The sequence below is a fragment of the Melanerpes formicivorus genome, unplaced genomic scaffold (assembly GCF_026170545.1).
Source record: "Melanerpes formicivorus ecotype bairdi unplaced genomic scaffold, bMelFor1.0.p_v2 SCAF_73, whole genome shotgun sequence".
Taxonomy (NCBI): Eukaryota; Metazoa; Chordata; class Aves; order Piciformes; family Picidae; genus Melanerpes; species Melanerpes formicivorus.
In genome coordinates, this window is record NW_027142425.1 from 2,508,011 (window position 1) to 2,528,530 (window position 20,520).

Below are 20,520 nucleotides of genomic sequence, written 5' to 3' on the forward strand. Positions count from 1 at the left end.
GTCAGCTTTGTCAGTGTCTCCAACACCACCAAATCAAATCACACCAGGAGGCTGAAGGAGGCTGAAGGAGCCCCACCTGGCAAGGAGCAGGAGGTTTCCATTGCTCCCTTTGCCAACTCTAGGCAGAAGGGGGGAGCAGCCAAAGCTGCTCTTAAACAGCTGGGGAAGGGCCCTTGAAAGACCTTGCAGGGGAGGAACAGTCAGGCATCTAGGACTGCCTGGGGTTGTTGTGGCCAGTGCACCAGGACATAGCACTCTGTAGTTATGTTTAATGATCTGATCCAGAGACCTCTCACATCACCCCCTCCAACCTTCCTGGCTGTGTATTTCCTACTTCCATGCAGATTATAGATTCACAGAGCCACAGAATAGGTTGGGTTGGGAGATAGCTTAAAGCTCCTCCAGTCCCAAACCCCCTGCCATGGGCAGGGACACTTCCCACCAGCCCAGCTTGCTCAAGGCCTCATCCAGCCTGGCCTTCAACACCTCCAGGGAGGGGGCAGCCCCAACCTCCCTGTCCCAGTGCCTCCCCACCCTCCCTGTGAAGAACGATGGAGATGTCATTTTCACTTGTATTTTCTCTTAATATCCCTGGATGTGATGAAATTCTGGGTTTTAATGGTTGAAGCACAGCATTTTGCCAGGCAGATTTATTTCCCCCTCCCCCCAGAACCCCTCCCCTCCTTCTTTTGCTGCTGCTGCTGCTGCTCTAACATCATTATGTTGTTTGCAGGAATTATGGGGTTTGACTCCCTGTCAACAAAATATGCATGCAAATAAGACTTGGATTATTTATAGAGCAACACCCAATTAAACTGCTTGTCTAATGACTTAAAACTGGTGATCTCCACCCTGCATAATGTCTGTTTGAACACAGCCCTTGCAGCGAGCTTGGCTCATCAAAGGGGGAAACAGAAACACAATGGTGCTGATTTTAATGCATCCCAGAATGTGCTCTGCAGCTCCCAGCACTGCAGCCCTTCACAGGGCAAGGGAAGGTTCACAGACCCTCAGAAACATTCAGGTTGGAACAGACCCTCAGGATCACCAAGTCCAACCCAGAGCCCTGCTCTGCAAGGCTTACCCCTAAACCATGGCCCCAAGCACCACAGCCAAACCACCTTCAAACACAGCCAGGCCTGGGGACTCCACCACCTCCCTGGGCAGCACATTCCAATCCCTGACCACTCTGGATGGGGAAAATGTTTCCCAATGTGCAGTCTGAACCTCCCCAGTCACAGCTTGAGGCTGTTCCTCTTGTCCTGTCACTAATGACCTGTGAGAAGAGACCAGCAGCAGCCTCTCCACAACCTCCTTTCAGGGAGCTGTAGAGAGCCAGGAGGTCTGCCCTCAGCCTCCTCTGTTTCACACTAACCATCCCCAGCTCCTTCAGTCTCTCTCCATCAGATTTCTTCTCCAGGCCCTTCCCAGCTTCCTTGCCCTGCTCTGCCCTGGCTCCAGCACCTCCACATCTCTCTTGGATGGAGGTGCCCAGAACTGGACACAGCACTCAGGGAGTGCCAGGGGACAATCCTTTCCCTGTTGCTGCTGGACACAGCATTGCTGATCCCAGCCAGGAGGTCTTTGGCTTTCTTGGCCCCCTGGGCACACTGCTGGCTCCTGTTCAGCTGCTTGTCCATGAGCACCCCCAGGTCCCTTTCTGCCAACAGCTTTCCAGCCACACTGCCCCAAGCCTGCAGTATTGCTGGCTGGGGAGGGGTCTGGAGCACAGCCCTGTGAGGAGAGGCTGAGGGAGCTGGGGTTGCTTAGCCTGGAGAAGAGGAGGCTCAGGGGAGACTGCCCTTCAGGAGGTTGCAGCCAGGTGGAGATTGGTCTCTTCTCCCAGGCAAGCAGTGACAGTCTCAAGCTGTACCAGGGTGGTTTAGGCTGGAGGTGAGGAAGAAATTCTTCCCAGCAAGAGAGATTGGCCATGGGAATGTGCTACCCAGGGAGTCACCATCCCTGGAGGTGTTTAGGAAGAGCCTGGATGAGGCACTTGGTGCCATGGTTTAGTTGATCAGATGGTCCTGGGTGCTAGGTTGGACTTGAGGACCTCTGAGGTCTTTTCCAATCTGGGTTAATTCTGTGATTCTGTTTACCAATATAGAATCAGAGAATTGGTAAGGAAGGAAAAGGCCTCCAAGATCACCCAGTCCAAGCATCAACCCAACCCCATCATGGCCACCAACCCAGGGCCCCAGGTGCCATGGCCACAGGTTTCTTGAACACCTTTAGGGAAGGTGACTTAAGGGAAGTGATCTTAAAGATCATCTAGTTCCTGCCCCCCTGCCATGAGGGATAGTTAAGTCTTGTAGCTTCAGTCAGGAAAGCAGCCTAGTGCCAGCCTCCAACAAGCAACTCAGGTGGGGGTTGGTCTCTTCTCCCTAGTACCAGGTGATAGGAGGAGAGGCAAGAGCCTCAAGTTGTACCTTGGGAGGTTTAGGTTGGAGATGAGGAAAAATGTCTTTGCTGCAAGGGTGGTCAGGGATTGGCACAGGAGGTGGTGGAGTCCCCATCCCTGTGGGTGTTCAAGAATCCTGTGGCCATGGCACTTGGGGCCATGGTTTGTTGTCCATGGTGGTGTTGCGTTGCTGGTTGGACTGGATGACCCTGGAGGGCTTTTCCAGCCTTAATGGTTCTGTGCTTCTGTTTTCTATGTCCTGTGGCAGACAGGCTAAGCTGGCTGGGTTTTGTCACTCCACCTCCCTTGGCACTCCATGCCGTGCACCCAACACCACCAGTTCTTGGGGGGTTATGAATGGAAGATGGGGGCTCAGACTGTCAGCACTGCCTCAGCTTACAAGCTTCAAAAGCCTGCAAACTGTCTCCAAGGTGGTGAGGACAAGCAGTACTTATGGTGAGCAGAGCTTTTGGAGGCAGGTAAGGAATTCATAGTCACAGTATCACAGTATCACCAAGGTTGGAAGAGACCTCAAAGCTCATCGAGTCCAACCTGTCACCACAGACCTCATGACTAGACCATGGCACCGAGTGCCACATCCAGTCCCCTCTTGAACACCTCCAGGGATGGGGACTCCACCACCTCCCTGGGCAGCACATTCCAGTGGCCAATTCCTCTCTCAGTGAAGAACTTTCTCCTCACCCCCAGCCTAAACTTCCCTTGGCACAACTTGAGACTGTGTCCTCTTGTATTGCTGCTGCTTGCCTGGGAGAAGAGACCAACCCCCAGCTGGCTGCAACCTCCCTTCAGGGAGTTGCAGAGAGCAAGAAGGTCTCCCCTGAGCCTCCTCTTCTCCAGCCTAAGCAACCCCAGCTCCCTCAGCCTCTCCTCACAGGGCTGTGCTCCAGACCCCTCCCCAGCTTTCTTGCCCTTCTCTGGACACCTTCCAGCAGCTCAACATCTTTCCTAAGCTGAGGAGCCCAGAACTGGACACAGGACTCAAGGTGTGGCCTAAGCAGTGCTGAGCACAGGGCACAATGACCTCCCTGCTCCTGCTGGCCACACTCTTCCTGGTGCAGGCCAGGATGCCCTTGGCCTTCTTGGTCCCCCTGGGCACACTGCTGACTTGTGTTCAGCCAGCTCTCAGTCAGCACCCCCAGGTCCAGCTCTGATTGAGGAGAGGCTGCTCAGTCCTCATCACACTGATGCATGTGAGTCTGACAGGAAATAAATTGGACCTCCAGCCAGCCATGAAGAAACTCCTCAGTACAGCTCATTTGATTTGGTAAGGGGAAAACCCAGGGGTGGATTTTTTCTTTCCTGCCTCCCTGGCTGTTATTTCCTCCTGGACTCACTGTGCTGGTGAGGGAGGAGCTGATGCCATAGAAAGCCTCATGTTGGTGGCTCCAGTCCACGCAGAAGCAGGACTCAACCTTTCTTGCCCATACAGTTTAATGCCACTGGGTTGGAAGTGTTGCCATTTACTCACAGAAGGCAGCAGGAAGGGGAAATCCATCCCTTTTTCATCTGCTCTTCATCACAGCTGCTGCTCTGAGGTTTGTCACTGCTGTGATCAAAAGGCTGTCAGCTGTTCCCTTGCAAAGCTGATGGTGGTCACCAGCATGGAGTAAACAGGGCAGGGAGAGAGGAGGAGCAGAGCCCTCTCATCCTCCTAAGATCTTCTTCTGCCTTCACCCCTTGCATGTCCCTGCTGGAAAGAGGAGAAGGAAACCATCCCTCCCTTCATAAAATCATAGAATCACCAAGGCTGGAAAAGACCTCAGAGGTCATCAAGTCCAACCTGTCACCCAACACCTCCTGACAACTGAACCATGGCTCCAAGTGCCACATCCAATCCCCTCTTGAACACCTCCAGGGATGGTGACTCCACCACCTCCCTGGGCAGCACATTCCAATGGTGAACGACTCTCTCAGTGAAGAACTTTCTCCTCACCTTCAGCCTAAACCTCCCCTGGTGTAGTTTGAGACTGTGTCCTCTCATTCTGGTGCTGGTTGCCTGAGAGAAGAGACCAGCCCCCTCCTGGCTACAACCCCAGAGTGGAAGTCTTCTTGCTGCCCCTCTTAGATTGACTCAGTACTGAAAATTCAATTATCTCATGGTCGCTGGCCCCTAAACACCTCCGACCACCACACCCCCACCAGCCCTTCCCTGTTGGTGAAGAGGAGGTCATGGCCCCCAAACACCCTCTGACCACCACATCCCCACCAGCCCTTCTCTGTTGGTGAAGAGGAGGTCATGGCCCCCAAACACCCTCTGACCACCACATCCCCACCAGCCCTTCTCTGTTGGTGAAGAGGAGGTCATGGGCCCTAAACACCTCCAACCACCACATCCCCACCAGCCCTTCCCTGTTGGTGAAGAGGTCATGGCCCCTAAACACCTCCAACTACCACATCCCCACCAGCCCTTCTCTGTTGGTGAAGAGGAGGTCATGGCCCCTAAACACCTCCAACTACCACATCACCCACCAGCCCTTCCCTGTTGGTGAAGAGGAGGTCATGGGCCCTAAACACCTCCGACCACCACATCCCCACCAGCCCTTCCCTGTTGGTGAAGAGGAGGTCATGGCCCCTAAACACCTCCAACCACCACATCCCCACCAGCCCTTCCCTGTTGGTGAAGAGGAGGTCAAGCAGAGCCTTGCCCCTGGTAGGCTCTCGCAGCACCTGGGATAAGAAGCTGTCCTCCATGCACTCTAAGAACCTCCTAGGCTGTCTCCTCTCTGCCGTGTTGAGATCCCAGCAGATGTCAGGCAGGTTGAAGTCGCCCATGAGAACAAGGTCAGGTGATATTGAGACAGCCTTAAGCTGCTTATAGAATGCTTCATCAACATCTTCCTCCTGGTTGGGTGGTCTATAACAGACACCAACCAGGGTGTCAGCCCTGTTGGCTTTCCCTCTAATTCTCACCCACAAGCATTCAACCTGATGGTCCCTGATCTCCATCTCAATGGCATCTAGTGCCTCCCTGATGTACAGGGCCACCCCTCCACCCCTTCTTCCTTGCCTGTCTCTCCTGAAGAGCCTGTAACCGTCAATTGCAGCACTCCAGTCATGTGAGTCGTCCCACCACGTCTCTGTGATGGCAACTACATCATAACTTTCCTGCTGCAGCAAGGCTTCCAGCTCCTCTTGTTTGCTGCCCATGCTTCGTGCATTAGTGTACATGCACTGCAGCTGGGCTGCTGGCTTCACCCCTGGCGCTGGCTTGTCACCCCCAGAGTCCTGCCTGGGGGGACTGGTTCCAGCCCCTTCCCCCTTCAAATCCAGTTTAAAGCCCTGTCGATGAGACCTGCCAATTCCCTTCCCAGGGTCTTTCTCCCTTTGAGGGATAGGCCATTCTCGTACACTCTGATCTTTCCCCTCCTCTGGGAAAGGAGGGGACAGGGACAGGCTCTGCTCACTTGCACCCTGGGATAGGACAAGGGATGGAAACTCCAGCACAGGAGCTTCCACCTCAACATGAGGAGGAACTTGTTCCCTGTGAGGCTCACAGAGCCCTGGAGCAGGCTGCCCAGAGAGGTTGTGGAGTCTCCTGCTCTGGAGCTTTTCCAGCCCCATCTGGATGTGTCCCTGTGTGACCTGTGCTGGATTCTGTGGTCCTTCTCTGGCAGGGGGGTTGGACTCAGTGATCTCTTTGGGTCCATTCCAAGCCCTAAGATCCTGTGGGCCTGTGATTACTCTCTGCCTGCTCTGAGCCTGCCCCAAGGCAGAGCTCTTGCATGAGATCTGCGAGAAACTCCCTGCAGCTGAACCTCCCACAGGGTTAGGGTCCTAGGAGGGGTGGTGATCCTCCCCTCCCCAACACCTGCCCTCCACACAAAAGCCTGAAACAAAACCCAATCTCCTTTTCAGTCCCCAAACCACTCAAACCTTAATGGCTTTGATTAGGAAAAAAATCAATCACATTTTATTTGCCAGGAAGTGTTGGAAGGATGAAGCACAGAGCAAGGGAAGCAGCTTGGGCACCAAGCCACTAGCCACACTCCTTCGTGTCCACAGAGAGCGACAAAGCCCTGAGAGGAGGTGACAGCTTCCTAGCCTGCTGTGCCCTTCCCAAGGATCCCTGCTCACAGGGAGAGACCTTCCTTAGCACACAAAAGCCAGAGGTCTTCTTCCCTTCATCAGGAACCCACCTGGATTCCAAGTGAAGTCAGCTTCTCCTTAACCTAAGCCCCTCCTGCCTAGGTAAAAGCATTAAATCTTTGCTCCCATTACCAATTCCTTCCCTTTGCACTGCCCTCCTGCCTTCAGCAAATGTTGGGGTGCCAGCATGACAAGGTAGCTGACCTCCTTTCAGGGTAAAGCTTTTGGCTCTACCACAGCACTAACACCCCTGCCTGAACCTTTAAAAAGGCACTTTGGGCCTCCACTGGAAGGGAAAAAACCAAGCCTGAGTGAAAGATGCAGGGGCCAACCATGTGCTGGGCTGCAGCCAGAGCAGGGAGAGCAGCAGCACAGGGAGCGGATTCTGCCCCTCTGCTCTGCTCAGACCCCACCTGCAGCACTGCCTCCAGTTCTGGGGCCCCCAGTGCAAGAAGGACCTGGAGCTGCTGGAGAGGGTCCAGAGGAGGCCCCCAAGACAATCAGAGGGGTGGAGAAGCTCCCCTGTGGGGCCAGGCTGAGAGAGTTGGGGCTGTTCAGCCTGGAGAAGGCTCTGGGGAGACCTTAGAGCAGCCTTCCAGTACTTGAAGGGGCTGCAGGAGAGATAGGGAAGGACTTCTGACAAGCGCTGGGAGTGCCAGGACAAGGGACAATGGTTTTGAGCTGGGAGAGGGGAGATGAGGAAGAAATTCTTTACAGTGAGGGTGGGGAGACACTGGAACAGGGAGGTTGTGGCTGCCTCCTCCCTGGAGGTGTTGAAGGCCAGGTTGGATGAGGCCTTGAGCAAGCTGTGCTGGTGGGAGGTGTCCCTGCCCATGGCAGGGGGTTGGAGCTGGATGATCTTCAAGATCCCTTCCAACCCAACCCATTATGTGAATTAACTGCTGGGTAAAGGCTTGGTGAGCAGAGAAGGGGGCAGAAATCAATGACTGCTCTTGCATCTTGCAGCCTGATGAGAGACTATGGAAACAAGGGATTGGTTTTAGTTAGAGATGAACTCTGAGCATGGAGCAGGAGACAAGAGATGGCTCCTCCTTGGGGATCCCCAGGGGAATGAGAAGCAGCAGAAGGAAGCCTTGTTTCCAACATTTAGATGAGCACACAAGACACAATCACACACAGACAGGAGTCAGCATCCGACCATGAGCAGCCTCCCAGCACTGAGCAAGGCTCAGGCAGAGGAGGGATGACTCCTGTTCCCTGAGGCACTGTGGCAGGCAGCAGCACACCCCTCCCCCTCTGGCTGGCCAAGCACAAGAGGAGGGAGCAGCTGCATGTGGCACATGGGGACATGCAGGCACAGCACTCTTTTGGCTCCAGGCTCCTGCAGCTGAGGAGCACCAGCCTGAGTCCTTCCTCTCTTCCACACCCACATCTGCAGTCCAGCTGGAGGGGGTTTGGAGGGGGTGAAGCATGTCCAGTCCCTGGGCCTGGGAAGCCTGCGATGCATTCTCCTGGCCTCTCACCCCCAATCCCTGGGGGGATCTCAAGAGGCTAAGTTAACTGCTGTGGTCCTCTCCAGCACTGTACAAATAAATAGCATGGCTCACTCTCAGCTGGGTGGTGGAGGGCAGAGGCTTGGGCTGCGTTCTGTGCTGCTGCTCTTCGCCGTCGTCGCTTTTTAAGGCTTACATTAAAATCTCAGGAAGGTGGTTCCAAAACCACCCCCCCAAGACTCCACATCCCTGGTCCAAGCAGGCAGCTCAGTGCTGGGTGCACACAAAGGCAGACACAGTGGGGATCTCCAGCTCCTTCTTTTTGGGGTCCACAACGTGGCTGTACCTTTCCCCTCGGTTGGACTGGAGGTAGGGGCCCCAGTTGGGAGCAGGCCTGCAGCAGCTGACAAGGCGCTGCAAAACAAAGCCGAGATGCACTCACCTTAGACCAGGCTGCTGGCAATGCTTCAGGGAAGATGGAGCTCTAGGTGGGCCTTGCAGCTCAGCAGAGCACCAGAACCAGAAGCCTTGTGGTGGCAAAACACCTCTGAGATGATCTGAGTGCAACCCTTCTCTAGCTCTGCCAAATGTGCTCTCAGCACCACCTCTCTGAAACACCTCCAGGTCTGGGGGATTCGGCCACCTCCCTGGGCAGCCTGTGCCAGGCTTTGAGAACCCTTTCAGTCAAGAAGCTTCTCCTCATGCCCAACCTAAACCTCCCCTGGTGCAACTTGAGGCCATTTTCTCTCATCCTATCACTTGAGACTAGGGAGCACAGCCTCACTGCAAACTCCTTTCAGGGAGCTATGGAGCAATGAGGTCTCCCTCAGCCTCCTCTTCACTAAACAAACTCCAGCTCCCTCAGCTGCTCCTCCCCAGCCCTGTTCTCCAGACCCTTCCCCAGCTTCATTGTCCTTCTCTGGGCCTGCTCCAGCCTCTCAATGTCCTTCTTGGAGCGAGGGCCCCAAAACTGAAGGCAGGACTCAAGGTGTGGCCTCCCCAGTGCTGAGTCCAGGGGGACAAACAGATTGCCAAAGCACTGTAAAATAATTCCAAACCTCTTTGGGTTGGGTGGATTCTGGACACTCGAGTCAAACAAGCTGGGAAAGCTGTGGGCAAGAGGAGCCCTGGGCAAAGCTGGGCAAGAGCAGCATCTCCCAGACCTTGCACCTGCTCCTTTCTTTGAGGAACAGGAGGCAAAACCCCAGAAAAGGATATGGAGATAAAAATCTTTCAGAGAACATAAAGCAGCTGAAGTAACAACAGAGACCATGCAAAGCACTGCTGAGTGTGTGGGGACACTCACAGAGAATTAGGCTTTGGGTTGGGCCAGCCCAGACACCAATCCAGGCTGGGTGCAGAGTGGGTTGAGAGCAGCCCTGCAGAAAAAGCCTTGGGGGTGTTGGGTGCTGAGCAGCTCCCCAGGAGCCAGCAGTGCCTCCTGCTGCCCAGCAGGCAGCTGTGTGCTGGGCTGCAGCCAGAGCAGGGTGGGCAGCAGGGCAGCAGAGGGGATTCTGCCCTTTGACTCTGCTCTGCCCATACCTCACCTCCAATCCTGCCTCCAGATCTGCTGTCCCCAGCAGAAGGAGGACACAGAGCTGCTGGAGTGAGGCCAGAGGAGGCCACAAGGATGATCCAAGGGCTGGAGCAGTCCTGCCATGGGGACAGGCTGAGGGAGCTGGGGGTGTGCAGCCTGGAGAAGAGAAGGCTCCAGGGGGACCTCAGAGCTGCCTGCCAGGACCTGAAGGGATCCTGCAGGAAGCTGCAGAGAGACTTTTGCTGAGGGTGTCTGGAGGCAGGCCAAGGGGGAAGGGTTTGAAGCTGAGGAAGAGCAGGGCTAGACTGGAGCTGAGGAAGAAGTTCTTCAGTGTGAGGGTGGTGAGACTCTGGCACAGGCTGCCCAGGGAGGCTGTGGATGTCCCTTGCCTGGAGCTGTTGAAGGCCAGACTAGATGAGGCCTTTGGGCAGCCAAGTCTCATGGAGGTGTCCCTGCCCATGGCAGGGGGGTTGGATCTCCAAGGTCCCTTCCAACCTAAGCCATTCTAAGGTTGTCAGAACAGAGCAGGGTAAACCTGCCTCTGATGCAGCTGGTAGAGGTGGTTTGGTCTAGAAATCCAATTAACAAAACACCTCAAGGGACTGAACCTCTGTTGTAGAAGATAGAACAAACCACTCTGAGGGTAGCAGACCACTGAGCCAAGCTGGCCAGAGAGGGTTGTGGAGGAATCTCCTTCTCTGGAGGCTTTCAGAATCCTCCTGGACAGGTTCCTGTACGACCTGCCCTAGGTGCAGCTGCTCTAGCAGGGGGATTGGACTTGATTCAGTCATGAGGTCTGTGGTGACGGGTTGGACTTGATGATCTTTGAGGTCTCTTCCACCCCTGGTGAGTCTGTGATTTGAGGAGGTCCCTTCCAACTCCCCACCATCCTGTGATTCCCAATCATGGCAAGGGAAGCAGGATTTAGGGTGATGCCAACCTGTTGTGCCCTTACCTGCCAAAGGTTGCCTTCAGCTTTCATCAGCTTCACAACAGCAACGATGGGGATCCAGATGACACAGAAGATAATCATGCACCAGCCAACAGCAGTGCCCCAGACTGGATATGGCAGGGAGCCATAGGAGGGGCTTGTAAAGGTGGCCAAAGACCAGACCAAAATTGCCTGTTACACAGAGATGGAAGAGAGGAAAGCAGTTAACTTGAGCTAGCTTGAACCTGCACCCTGTTGCCAAGCTCCCTCTTGCTTTCTGAGGGTGAGAACAGTTGTGCAGCGGTTGGAGCCTCAGGCCCCGGCCGAGGGGGTTCGGTGCCTCAGGGTCCGGCCGAGGGGGTTTGGTGCCTCAAGCCCTGGCCGGGGGGGTTCGGTGCCTCAGGCCCCAGCCAGGGGGTTCGGTGCCTCAGGCCCTGGCCAGGGGGGTTCAGTGCCTCAGGCCCCGGCCGGGGGGGTTCGGTGCCTCAGGCCCTGGCCGGGGGGGTTCGGTGCCTCAGGCCCTGGCCAGGGGGATACGGAGCCTCAGGCCCCGGCCGGGGGGGTTTGGAGCCTCAGGCCCCGGCCAGGGGGGGTTTGGAGCCTCAGGCCCCGGCCAGGGGGGTTCGGTGCCTCAGGCCCTGGCCAGGGGGATACGGAGCCTCAGGCCCCGGCCGGGGGGGTTTGGAGCCTCAGGCCCTGGCCAGGGGGATACGGAGCCTCAGGCCCCGGCCGGGGGGGTTCGGTGCCTCAGGCCCTGGCCAGGGGGATACGGAGCCTCAGGCCCCGGCCGGGGGGGTTTGGAGCCTCAGGCCCTGGCCAGGGGGATACGGAGCCTCAGGCCCCGGCCAGGGGGGTTTGGAGCCTCAGGCCCTGGCCAGGGGGATACGGAGCCTCAGGCCCCGGCCGGGGGGGTTTGGAGCCTCAGGCCCTGGCCAGGGGGATACGGAGCCTCAGGCCCCGGCCGGGGGGGTTTGGAGCCTCAGGCCCTGGCCAGGGGGATACGGAGCCTCAGGCCCCGGCCGGGGGGGTTTGGAGCCTCAGGCAGAATGACCTCCCTGCTCCTGCTGGTCACACTGTTCATGACACAGGCCAGGATGCCATTGGCCTTCTTGGCCTCCTGGGCACACTACGGGCTCATGTTCAGCCGCTATCCACCAGCAGCCCCAGGTCCCTCTCTGCTGTCTTCTCTTGTGTCTCAGTCTGAACTAAAGCCAATCCAGCTCCTGAAATGGGCACTCTGGTTGCTCTGTGTCACTCCCTGGAGGGCAGAGCCAGCTGACCAGGCAGAGATCTGAAGGTCCAGCTTCTCCTGGAGAGCACCCAAGGAGCAGGAAGCACAGGCAGCAATGGAGTTTGCTTCACTGGCACAGCCACAGCCTGGACACTCAGCACTGAACCTCTGCAGTACCCAGCTCCTAAGCTGTGTCCCCCTGGCACAAGGCAGCCAGCCCCACTCACCGCTAGCAGCACAGGGGTGATGAAGAACCAGCAGAGTCTCCACCACAGCCAGAAGGAGCAACTCTTCTTCCCAATCATCATTTCAATGTCTTCAATGAACCTGTTCCCTCCTGTTGGAAGACAGCCATGGGTTGCTTTGGGAAGCAGGTGCCTCCCTTGCAGATGTGGTTCACCAAAAAGGGTTAGAAAAATCATCACAGAAAACAGCCACTTGGAAGAGACCTCAAAGCTCATCCAGTCCAACCTGCCACCGAGTTCAGGCTCAATCCTGAACCACATCCCTAGGCACCAGCTCCAAAGGCTGCTGGAACCCCCCCAGGGGTGGTGACTCCAGCACTGCCCTGGGCAGCTTTTTCCAATGTCTGAGATCCCTCTCTGGGAAGAACTATTTCCTAGCACCCAGCCTGAACCTCCCCTGCTGCAGCTTGGAGCCATTGCCTCTGCTCCTGTCCCTTGCCACCAAGGAGCAGAGGCTGCCCCCTCCTCACTCCAACCTCCCTTCAGGGAGCTGTAGAGGGCAATGAGGTCTCCCAGCTCCCTCAGCCCCTCCTTGCAGCCCAGGTGCTGCAGCCCCTTCTCCAGCCTCATTGCCCTGCTCTGGACAGGCTCCAGCCCCTCAATGTCCCTCCTGGAGTGAGGAGCCCAGCTCTGAACACAGCACTCCAGGTGTGGCCTCAGCAGTGCTGAGCACAGGGGGATGATCACCTCCTGACCCTGCTGCCCACCCTGATTCTGATCCAAGCCAAGCTGCCATTGGCTTTCTTGGCCCCCTGGCCACACTGCTGGCTCCTGTTCAGCTGCTGTTAACCACTACCCCCAGGTCCCTCACTGCCTGGCTGCTCTCAGCCACTCTGTCCCCAGCCTGTAGCACTGCATGGAGTTGTTGTGGCCAGTGTGCAGAACCTGGCACTTGGACTTGTTCAATCTCATGCTCTTGGACTCTTGTCAAGCCTGTCCAGGTCCCTCTGCAGAGCTCTCCTACCCTTTAATAGATCAAATCCTGCCCCCAGCTTGGTGTCATCTGCAAACTTACTGATGATGGACTCCAGCCCCTCCTCCAGATCATTGATAAAGATATTGAACAGGCTGGGGCCCAGCACTGATCCCTGGGGCACACCACTGGTGCCTGGCTGCCAGCTGGCTGTGGCACCATTCACCACCACTCTCTGGCCTCAGCCATCAGCCAGGTTGTGGAGTCTGCTTCTCTGGGGACTTTCAAAACCTGCCTGGCCATTGTGATCCTGGGGTAAGCTGCTCTGGGTGCCCCTGCTTTAGCAAGGGGGTTGGACTAGATGATCTCCTCAAGTCCCTCCCAGCCTCCAGCACTCTGAGGTTCTGTCAAATCATGGATTTTCAGCACAGGTAATTTACCATAAATGTAGATGATGCCAATTATCTCCAGGAGAGCTGCAATAAGGATTCCCCATCCAGCACAAAAGTGATCTATGAGGTTAACCCAGTAAATTCCTGCCTGTGGAGCAAACAACAGAGAGGTTAAAACCTACCCAGTCCCAGCAACATCTTCATGCAGATGAAAGCACCTCAGATAAAATCCTGTAGGCTGTGTACTACTACCAGGCTCTACAGAAAGAGCTGAGAGCAAGGTTTACATTTGGAACATCTGAGCTTTAAAGCTCTCAAGAGAGTATTAAATGAGGCCATTGCTCAGATTCTGTCCTATTGGATCAAAAAAGTTCCCATCAGCATCTCTCAGGGGCACCCACAGCACTGCAGACACACTGCATGTGTGCTTGAAACCACACAAATAACCTCCTGAACTGAGGAGCAGGTCACAGCCTCCAGGCCTTCTATGTCAAAAGCACATCCCAGTCCAATAACCACAGAAAGCCTTCAGGTTATTCAACCCTTCCCTCTGGGAATTCCTTATTTGCATGTCCAAGAGCACTGAGAGAATTGAAGAGGTCCTTAGATCAAGCCATGCAGAGAGGAGCAGCTGGGAAGGCTGCTTTGAGCTGAGTGTAGCACTTGCAGCATTACTAACCCAGGGCTACAAGAATCATTTCAGTCCATGCAGAGAGGGAACAGCTGGAAGGGTGCTTTGAGCTGAGTAGCACTTGCAGCAGAAACAAACCCAGGCCCATAAGAATCATTTCAATCCATACAAAGAGGAGAAGCTGGAAGGCTGCTTTGAGCTGAGTTGAGCACTTGCAGCAGAACCTGACCCAAGCCCATAAGAATCATTTCAATCCATGCAGAGAGGAGAAGCTGGAAAGGTTGCTTTGAGCTGAGTTGTGCACTTGCAGCATTACTAACCCCAGGGCTATAAGAATCATTTCAATCCATGCAAAGAGGGAACAGCTGGGAAGGCTGCTTTGAGCTGAGTTGAGCACTTGCAGCATGAGTAACCCCAGGCCCATAAGAATCATTTCAGTCCATGCAGAGAGGAGCAGCTGGAAGGGTGCTTTGAGCTGAGTTGAGCACTTGCAGCATTACTAACCCCAGGGCTATAAGAAGCATTTCAGTCCATGCAGAGAGGGAACTGCTGGAAGGGTGCTTTGAGCTGAGTTCAGCACTAGCAACAGAACCCAGCCCAGGGCTATAAGAATCATTTCAATCCATGCAGAGAGGAGCAGCTGGAAAGGTTGCTTTGAGCTGAGTTTAGCACTTGCAGCAGAACCAGAACCAGGGCTATAAGAATCATTTCAATCCATGCAAACAGGGAACATCTGGAAGGGTGCTTTGAGCTGAGTTGAGCACTTGCAGCAGAACCAAGCCCAGGGCTATAAGAATCATTTCAATCCATGCAGGGAGGGAACAGCTGGAAGGGTGCTTTGAGCTGAGTTGAGCACTTGCAGCAGAACCAAGCCCAGGGCTATAAGAATCATTTCAATCCATGCAGGGAGGGAACAGCTGGAAGGGTGCTTTGAGCTGAGTTGAGCACTTGCAGCATTACTAACCCCAGGGCTATAAGAAGCATTTCAGTCCATGCAGAGAGGGAACTGCTGGAAGGGTGCTTTGAGCTGAGTTTAGCACTTGCAGCATTACTAACCCCAGGGCTATAAGAAGCATTTCAGTCCATGCAGAGAGGGAACTGCTGGAAGGGTGCTTTGAGCTGAGTTTAGCACTTGCAGCATTACTAACCCCAGGGCTATAAGAAGCATTTCAGTCCATGCAGAGAGAGAACTGCTGGAAGGGTGCTTTGAGCTGAGTTCAGCACTAGCAACAGAACCCAGCCCAGGGCTATAAGAATCATTTCAATCCATGCAGAGAGGAGCAGCTGGAAAGGTTGCTTTGAGCTGAGTTTAGCACTTGCAGCAGAACCAGAACCAGGGCTATAAGAATCATTTCAATCCATGCAAACAGGGAACATCTGGAAGGGTGCTTTGAGCTGAGTTGTGCACTTGCAGCATGAGTAACCCCAGGCCCATAAGAATCATTTCAGTCCATGCAGAGAGGAGCAGCTGGAAGGCTGCTTTGAGCTGAGTTTAGCACTTGCAGCAGAACCAAAGCCAGGGCTATAAGAATCATTTCAATCCATGCAGAGAGGAGAAGCTGGGAAGGCTGCTTTGAGCTGAGTTTAGCACTTGCAGCAGAACCAAGCCCAGGGCTATAAGAATCATTTCAATCCATGCAGGGAGGGAACAGCTGGGAAGGCTGCTTTGAGCTGAGTTCAGCACTTGCAGCAGAACCAAGCCCAGGGCTATAAGAATCATTTCAATCCATGCAAAGAGGAGCAGCTGGAAAGGTTGCTTTGAGCTGAGTTTAGCTCTTGCAGCAGAACCAAGCCCAGGCCCATAAGAATCATTTGATGTCTTACCTGAGTAACACAGATAAGACCAAGCAAGAAGAGCACGATGCAGACCCCCAGGGTGATGGGGACCCTTAACTTCTTCATTGCTTGAGGATATATATCTTGCAAGGTGGTGGTAAGTGTCTCTGCAAAGGAAGGGGGGTGGGGTTTGAGCAGTGCCATTGAAGGTTAACAGCCAGCTGGAGCACCATAGCTTGCTCAGAACCCTACTCACCTATGCTGGCAAACTGAGAGTCGAGGCCCAAGAGCAGGAGCATGAAGAAAAACAAGAAGGACCACAGAGGAGAGACTGGTAGCCTGGAGAGAGCCTCTGGGTAGGCTACAAAAGCCAGATCAAACCCTGGTGGGCAGTGGAAGGAAGGAGGTTAATTCCCAGGCCTTGGTCAGAGCGAGTCCTGACCCCAACCACGTCGCAATGGACCTACCTGAGTCCACCACCTCTGAAACAGGTCTCTCAGACACAAATGCCATGTGCCCCAAGATGGAGAATATGGCAAAGCCAGCAAAGATGCTGGTGGCACAGTTGGTGACACAAACAAAAATAGCATCTGAGTAGCAGTTGTTGTTGAACTTGTTGTAGGAAGAGAGCGCAACGAGGCCGCCCCACGCCACCGACAGCGAGAAGAAGATCTGGGTGGCTGCATCTTTCCAGACCTGCCACAAACAAGAAGAGGGAAAAAATTACTGTGAGAGTCACTGCTCAGACCCCAGGTTAGGGGTTGGAAGGGACCTCCAAAGATCTTCAAGTCCAACCCCTCCTGCCAGAGCAGGAGCATAGAATCCAGCACAGGTCACACAGGAACACATCCAGATGGGGCTGGAAAATCTGAGAGTCCTGGGGCTGTTTAGAATGGAGAGGAGAAGGCTGAGAGGGGATCTGATTAATGTCTATCAATAGCTGAGGGTGGGGGTCAAGAGGGAGGGGACAGGCTCTGCTCAGTTGTGCCCTAGGATAGGACAAGGGGCAAGGGATGGAAACTCCAGCACAGGAGGTTCCACCTCAACAGAAGGGCAACAAGGCTGGGGAGAGGCCTTGAGCACAGCCCTATGAGGAGAGGCTGAGGGAGCTGGGGTTGCTTAGCCTGCAGAAGAGGAGGCTCAGGGAGACCTTCTTGCTCTCTACAACTACCTGAAAGGTGCTTGTAGCCAGGAAGAGGTTGGTCTCTTCTCTCTAGCAACCAGCACCAGAAGAAGAGGACACAGTCTCAAGCTGCGCCAGGGGAAGTTTAGGCTGGAGGTGAGGAGAAAGTTCTTCAGCGAGAGAGTTGTTGGCCATTGGAATGTGCTGCCCAGGGAGGTGGTGGAGTCCCCATCCCTGGAGGTGTTCAAGAGGGGATTGGATGTGGCACTTGGTGCCATGGTTTAGTCATGGGGTCTGTGGTGACAGGTTGGACTCGGTGATCTTTGAGGTCTCTTCCAACCTTGGTGATTCTGTGATACTGTAACATGAGGAGGAACTTCTTCCCTATGAGGGTCCCAGAGCCCTGGAGCAGGCTGCCCAGAGAGGTTGTGGAGTCTCCTTCCCAGCCCCCTCTGGATGTGTTCCTGTGTGACCTGTGCTGGATTCCATGCTCCTGCTCTGGCAGGGGGTTGAACTTAATGATCTCTGGAGGTCCTTTCCAACCCCTAGCATCCTGTGATCCTGTGACAAGCCCTTAGAAGCACAGGAGTGTGTGTCCCTTCCAGCAGTGAGGGCAGCTCTCACCTCTGCCTCCATCAGCTTGGTGATGTTGGACTGTTTGCCAATGTAGTACTCGATGCCCTCCCGAGCCCCCTCCAAGGTGGCTCCTCGCACCAGCAGGATGAGCAGGATGACATAAGGGAAGATGGCAGTGAAGTAGACAACCTGCAGGGAGAAGTGCAACAAGACACATTAGAAGCCAGGGGATGCAGAGAGCACCCTGCAGGAGGAATGAGCAGGCTTTAGGCTAAGCTCTGCTGGTACAATAAAACAGGTGACCAGGGAAGTGGATTCGCTCTGAGCACTAAGCAGAATCATGGAATTGTTGAGGCTGGAACAGACCTCTGAGCTCATCCAGCCCAGCCTGTGACCCAACACCACCACACCAGCCACACCACGTCCCAGAGTGCCACATCCAGCCTCTCCTTAAACACCTCCAGGGATGGTGACTCCACCACCTCCCTGGGCAGCACATCCCAGTGTCTCATTCCCCTTTCCATGAGGAATTGCTTCCTAACATCCAACTTAACCCTCCCCTGGCACAGCCTCAGGCCATGCCCTCTGTCTTGTCACAAGCTGCCTGGGAGCAGAGCCTGACTCCCACTGACTACAACTTCCCTTCAGGTACCTGTAGAGTGTGGTAAGGTCCCCCCCGAGTCTATTAGCTCCCTCAGTCTCTCCTCATCAGACTTTCCTTCCATCCCTTCTCTAGTCTGGTTGCTCCCCTCTGGACCTGCTCCAGCACCTCAACATCTTTCTGGCAGTGAGGGCCCAGAGCTGCACACAGTGCTAGAGGTGAGGCCTCACTGGTGCCCAGCACAGGGCAGAATTCCATCCCTGGTGCTGCTGGCCACAACCATCTGGCTCAGCCAGTTCTGGAGCTGCATTCCAGCAGAAGGCCCAAGCCACACATCCACTGTGCAGACAGCCCTTCACCGCTTTCAGGAACGTGCTCTCTGACATCACTGAGTGCTGCAGCAAGCCAAGCTAACCCACAGCTCTCTTCCACTGCCTCTGGGAAAATGCAAACTGAAAACCAGACAAAATTAGGTGACCAGGATGGGATTCCCCTGATGAGACCTGGGAGGAGGTGGAGAACAAACAGGCAAAAAACTACAACCCATCAACAACCCAAAATCAAAGGAACAAAGACCACAAACACCAAAACAAAGGGGGGAAGGGGGGAAACCAAACCAAACCACAACCAAAATCAAAACCAGCACAGAATCAACCAGGTTGGAAGAGACCTCCTAGATCATCAAGTCCAACTGATCACCCAGCCCTATCTAATCAACTACCACCCCCCCAAAAAACCCCACAAAAAAGCCCAAAACAAAAACCCAAGCAAACCAATAAGACCAAAGAAGTATGCTGGAAGCTTTGTCCACCCCCCCTGGGAACAAGGACTTTCAGTTTCTCTTGGATACAGATTGACTTAGGTTGGAAGGGACCTCAGAGACCATCTACTCCAACCCCCTGCCATGGGCAGGGACACCTTCCACCAGCCCAGGCTGCTCAAGGCCTCATCCAGCCTGGCCTTCAACACCTCCAGGGAGGAGACATCCACAGCCTCCCTGGGCAACCTGTGCCAGAGTCTCCCCACCCTCACTCTAAAGAATTTCTCCCTAATCTCCAGTCTCAACCTCCCCTCCTCAAGCTCCACTCCATTCCCTTTCACCCTGTCACTACAAGCCCTTATAAAAAGTCCATCCTTAGCTTTCCTGTAGCCCCCTTCAGGTCCTGGAAGGCTGCTCTAAGGTCTCCCTGGAGCCTTCCCTTCCCCATGCTGGACAGCTCATCTGTTTCCCTCCATCACTGGCAGTGTGATCCAGGGCAGGCTCAGGGCTATTATCCTGCAGGCTACCTTCAACGCCGCTCTTGTTTCTCAAGCCTCAGTTTCAGTGTTATGCAGGCAGATAATTGCCCTGGTACTGCTGGTTACACCAAGGCAGAGCATTGCACCATCAAGCAGTGAGTCTGCCAGGGCTGAAGACCTCCTTCATGTTTGCCCAGAACAGTCAACTGTCTCTGCTTTTCATCTTTGCCTTCTTCCTGCCCAGCGAGATTCTTCTGAGTCTTACCTTACTGCTCCGAGAGCTTTACCTTTGTGCCAGAAGTGACAACAGGAAGAGCCAACTGCCAGCAACCCAAAGAATGTGAATCTGAGAGGAAGCCATGCAGCAGAACAACTGTGGCTGGGAAAGCAGAGAAACTCCTCCCTGAAGTGCTGAGATGGGGGCAGGGGGAGGCAGAAAGCTTCACAGAGAAAGCAGAATAAGAGGAGACATCAGGCTGAACACAGAGCCAGCTGGATCCTTTTTTCTCCTTCAGAATATAAGGTTTCTTCTAGAAACCCTGGAATAGAACAGAACAGCATAGAACAGCATAGAATAGAATAGAATAGAATAGAATAGAATAGAATAGAATAGAATAGAATAGAATAGAATAGAACGGAACAGAACAGAAGAATTAACTAGGTTGGAAAAGACCTTTGAGATCACCAAGTCCAACCTATCACCCAACAACTCAACCATGGCACCAATGCCTCATCCAGTCTCCTCCTGAACACCTCCAGGGATGGTGACTCCACCACCTCCCTGGGCAGCACATTCCCATGGCCAATCTCTCTTGCTGGGAAGAATTTCTTCCTCACCTCCAGCCTAAACCTCCCCTGGCACAGCTTGAGACTGTGTCCTCTTGTTCTGGTGCTGGTTGACTGGGAGAAGAGACCAACCCCCTCCTGGCTACAACCTCCCTTCAGGGAGTTGCAGAGAGCAAGAAGGTCTCCCCTGAACCTCCTCTTCTCCAGGCTAAGCAACCCCAGCTCCCTCAGCCTCTCCTCACAGGGCTGTGCTCAAGGCCTCTCCCCAGCCTCCTTGCCCTTCTCTGGACACCTTCCAGCAGCTCAACATCTTTTCTAAACTGAGGGGCCCAGAACTGGACACAGGACTCAAGGTGTGGCCTAAGCAGTGCTGAGCACAGGGCACAATGACTTCCCTGCTCCTGCTGGCCACACTGTTCCTAATGCAGGCCAGGATGCCATTGGCCTTCTTGGTCCCCCTGGGCACACTGCTGGCTCATGTTTAGGCAGCTGTCAACCAGCACCCCCAGGTCCCTCTCTGCCTGGCTGCTCTCAGCCACTCTGATCCCAGCCTGTAGCACTGCCTGGGGCTGCTGTT

At 54.6% G+C, this 20,520-nt stretch overlaps 1 protein-coding gene across 2 annotated transcripts in view; it reads right to left on the reverse strand.

The window, feature by feature from the left end:
* Window positions 1–3,878: 3,878 nt before the first annotated feature.
* Window positions 3,879–20,520, reverse strand: part of SLC6A14 (solute carrier family 6 member 14) — a 33,977-nt gene continuing 17,335 nt past the window's right edge. Inside the window, exons 7-14 of one of the 2 annotated variants that reach the window (XM_068163637.1) lie at window positions 17,366–17,506; window positions 16,086–16,314; window positions 15,875–16,000; window positions 15,667–15,785; window positions 13,260–13,359; window positions 11,889–11,998; window positions 10,455–10,622; window positions 3,879–4,112 (exon numbers count right to left, since the gene is read on the reverse strand). In XM_068163637.1, the coding sequence (XP_068019738.1) occupies window positions 4,074–4,112; window positions 10,455–10,622; window positions 11,889–11,998; window positions 13,260–13,359; window positions 15,667–15,785; window positions 15,875–16,000; window positions 16,086–16,314; window positions 17,366–17,506 (1,032 nt within the window). In that variant the 3' untranslated portion in view covers window positions 3,879–4,073. Of the gene's footprint in view, window positions 4,113–6,310; window positions 8,377–10,454; window positions 10,623–11,888; window positions 11,999–13,259; window positions 13,360–15,666; window positions 15,786–15,874; window positions 16,001–16,085; window positions 16,315–17,365; window positions 17,507–20,520 lie in introns of those variants that run through there. The other variant, XM_068163636.1, reaches the window with a different exon arrangement.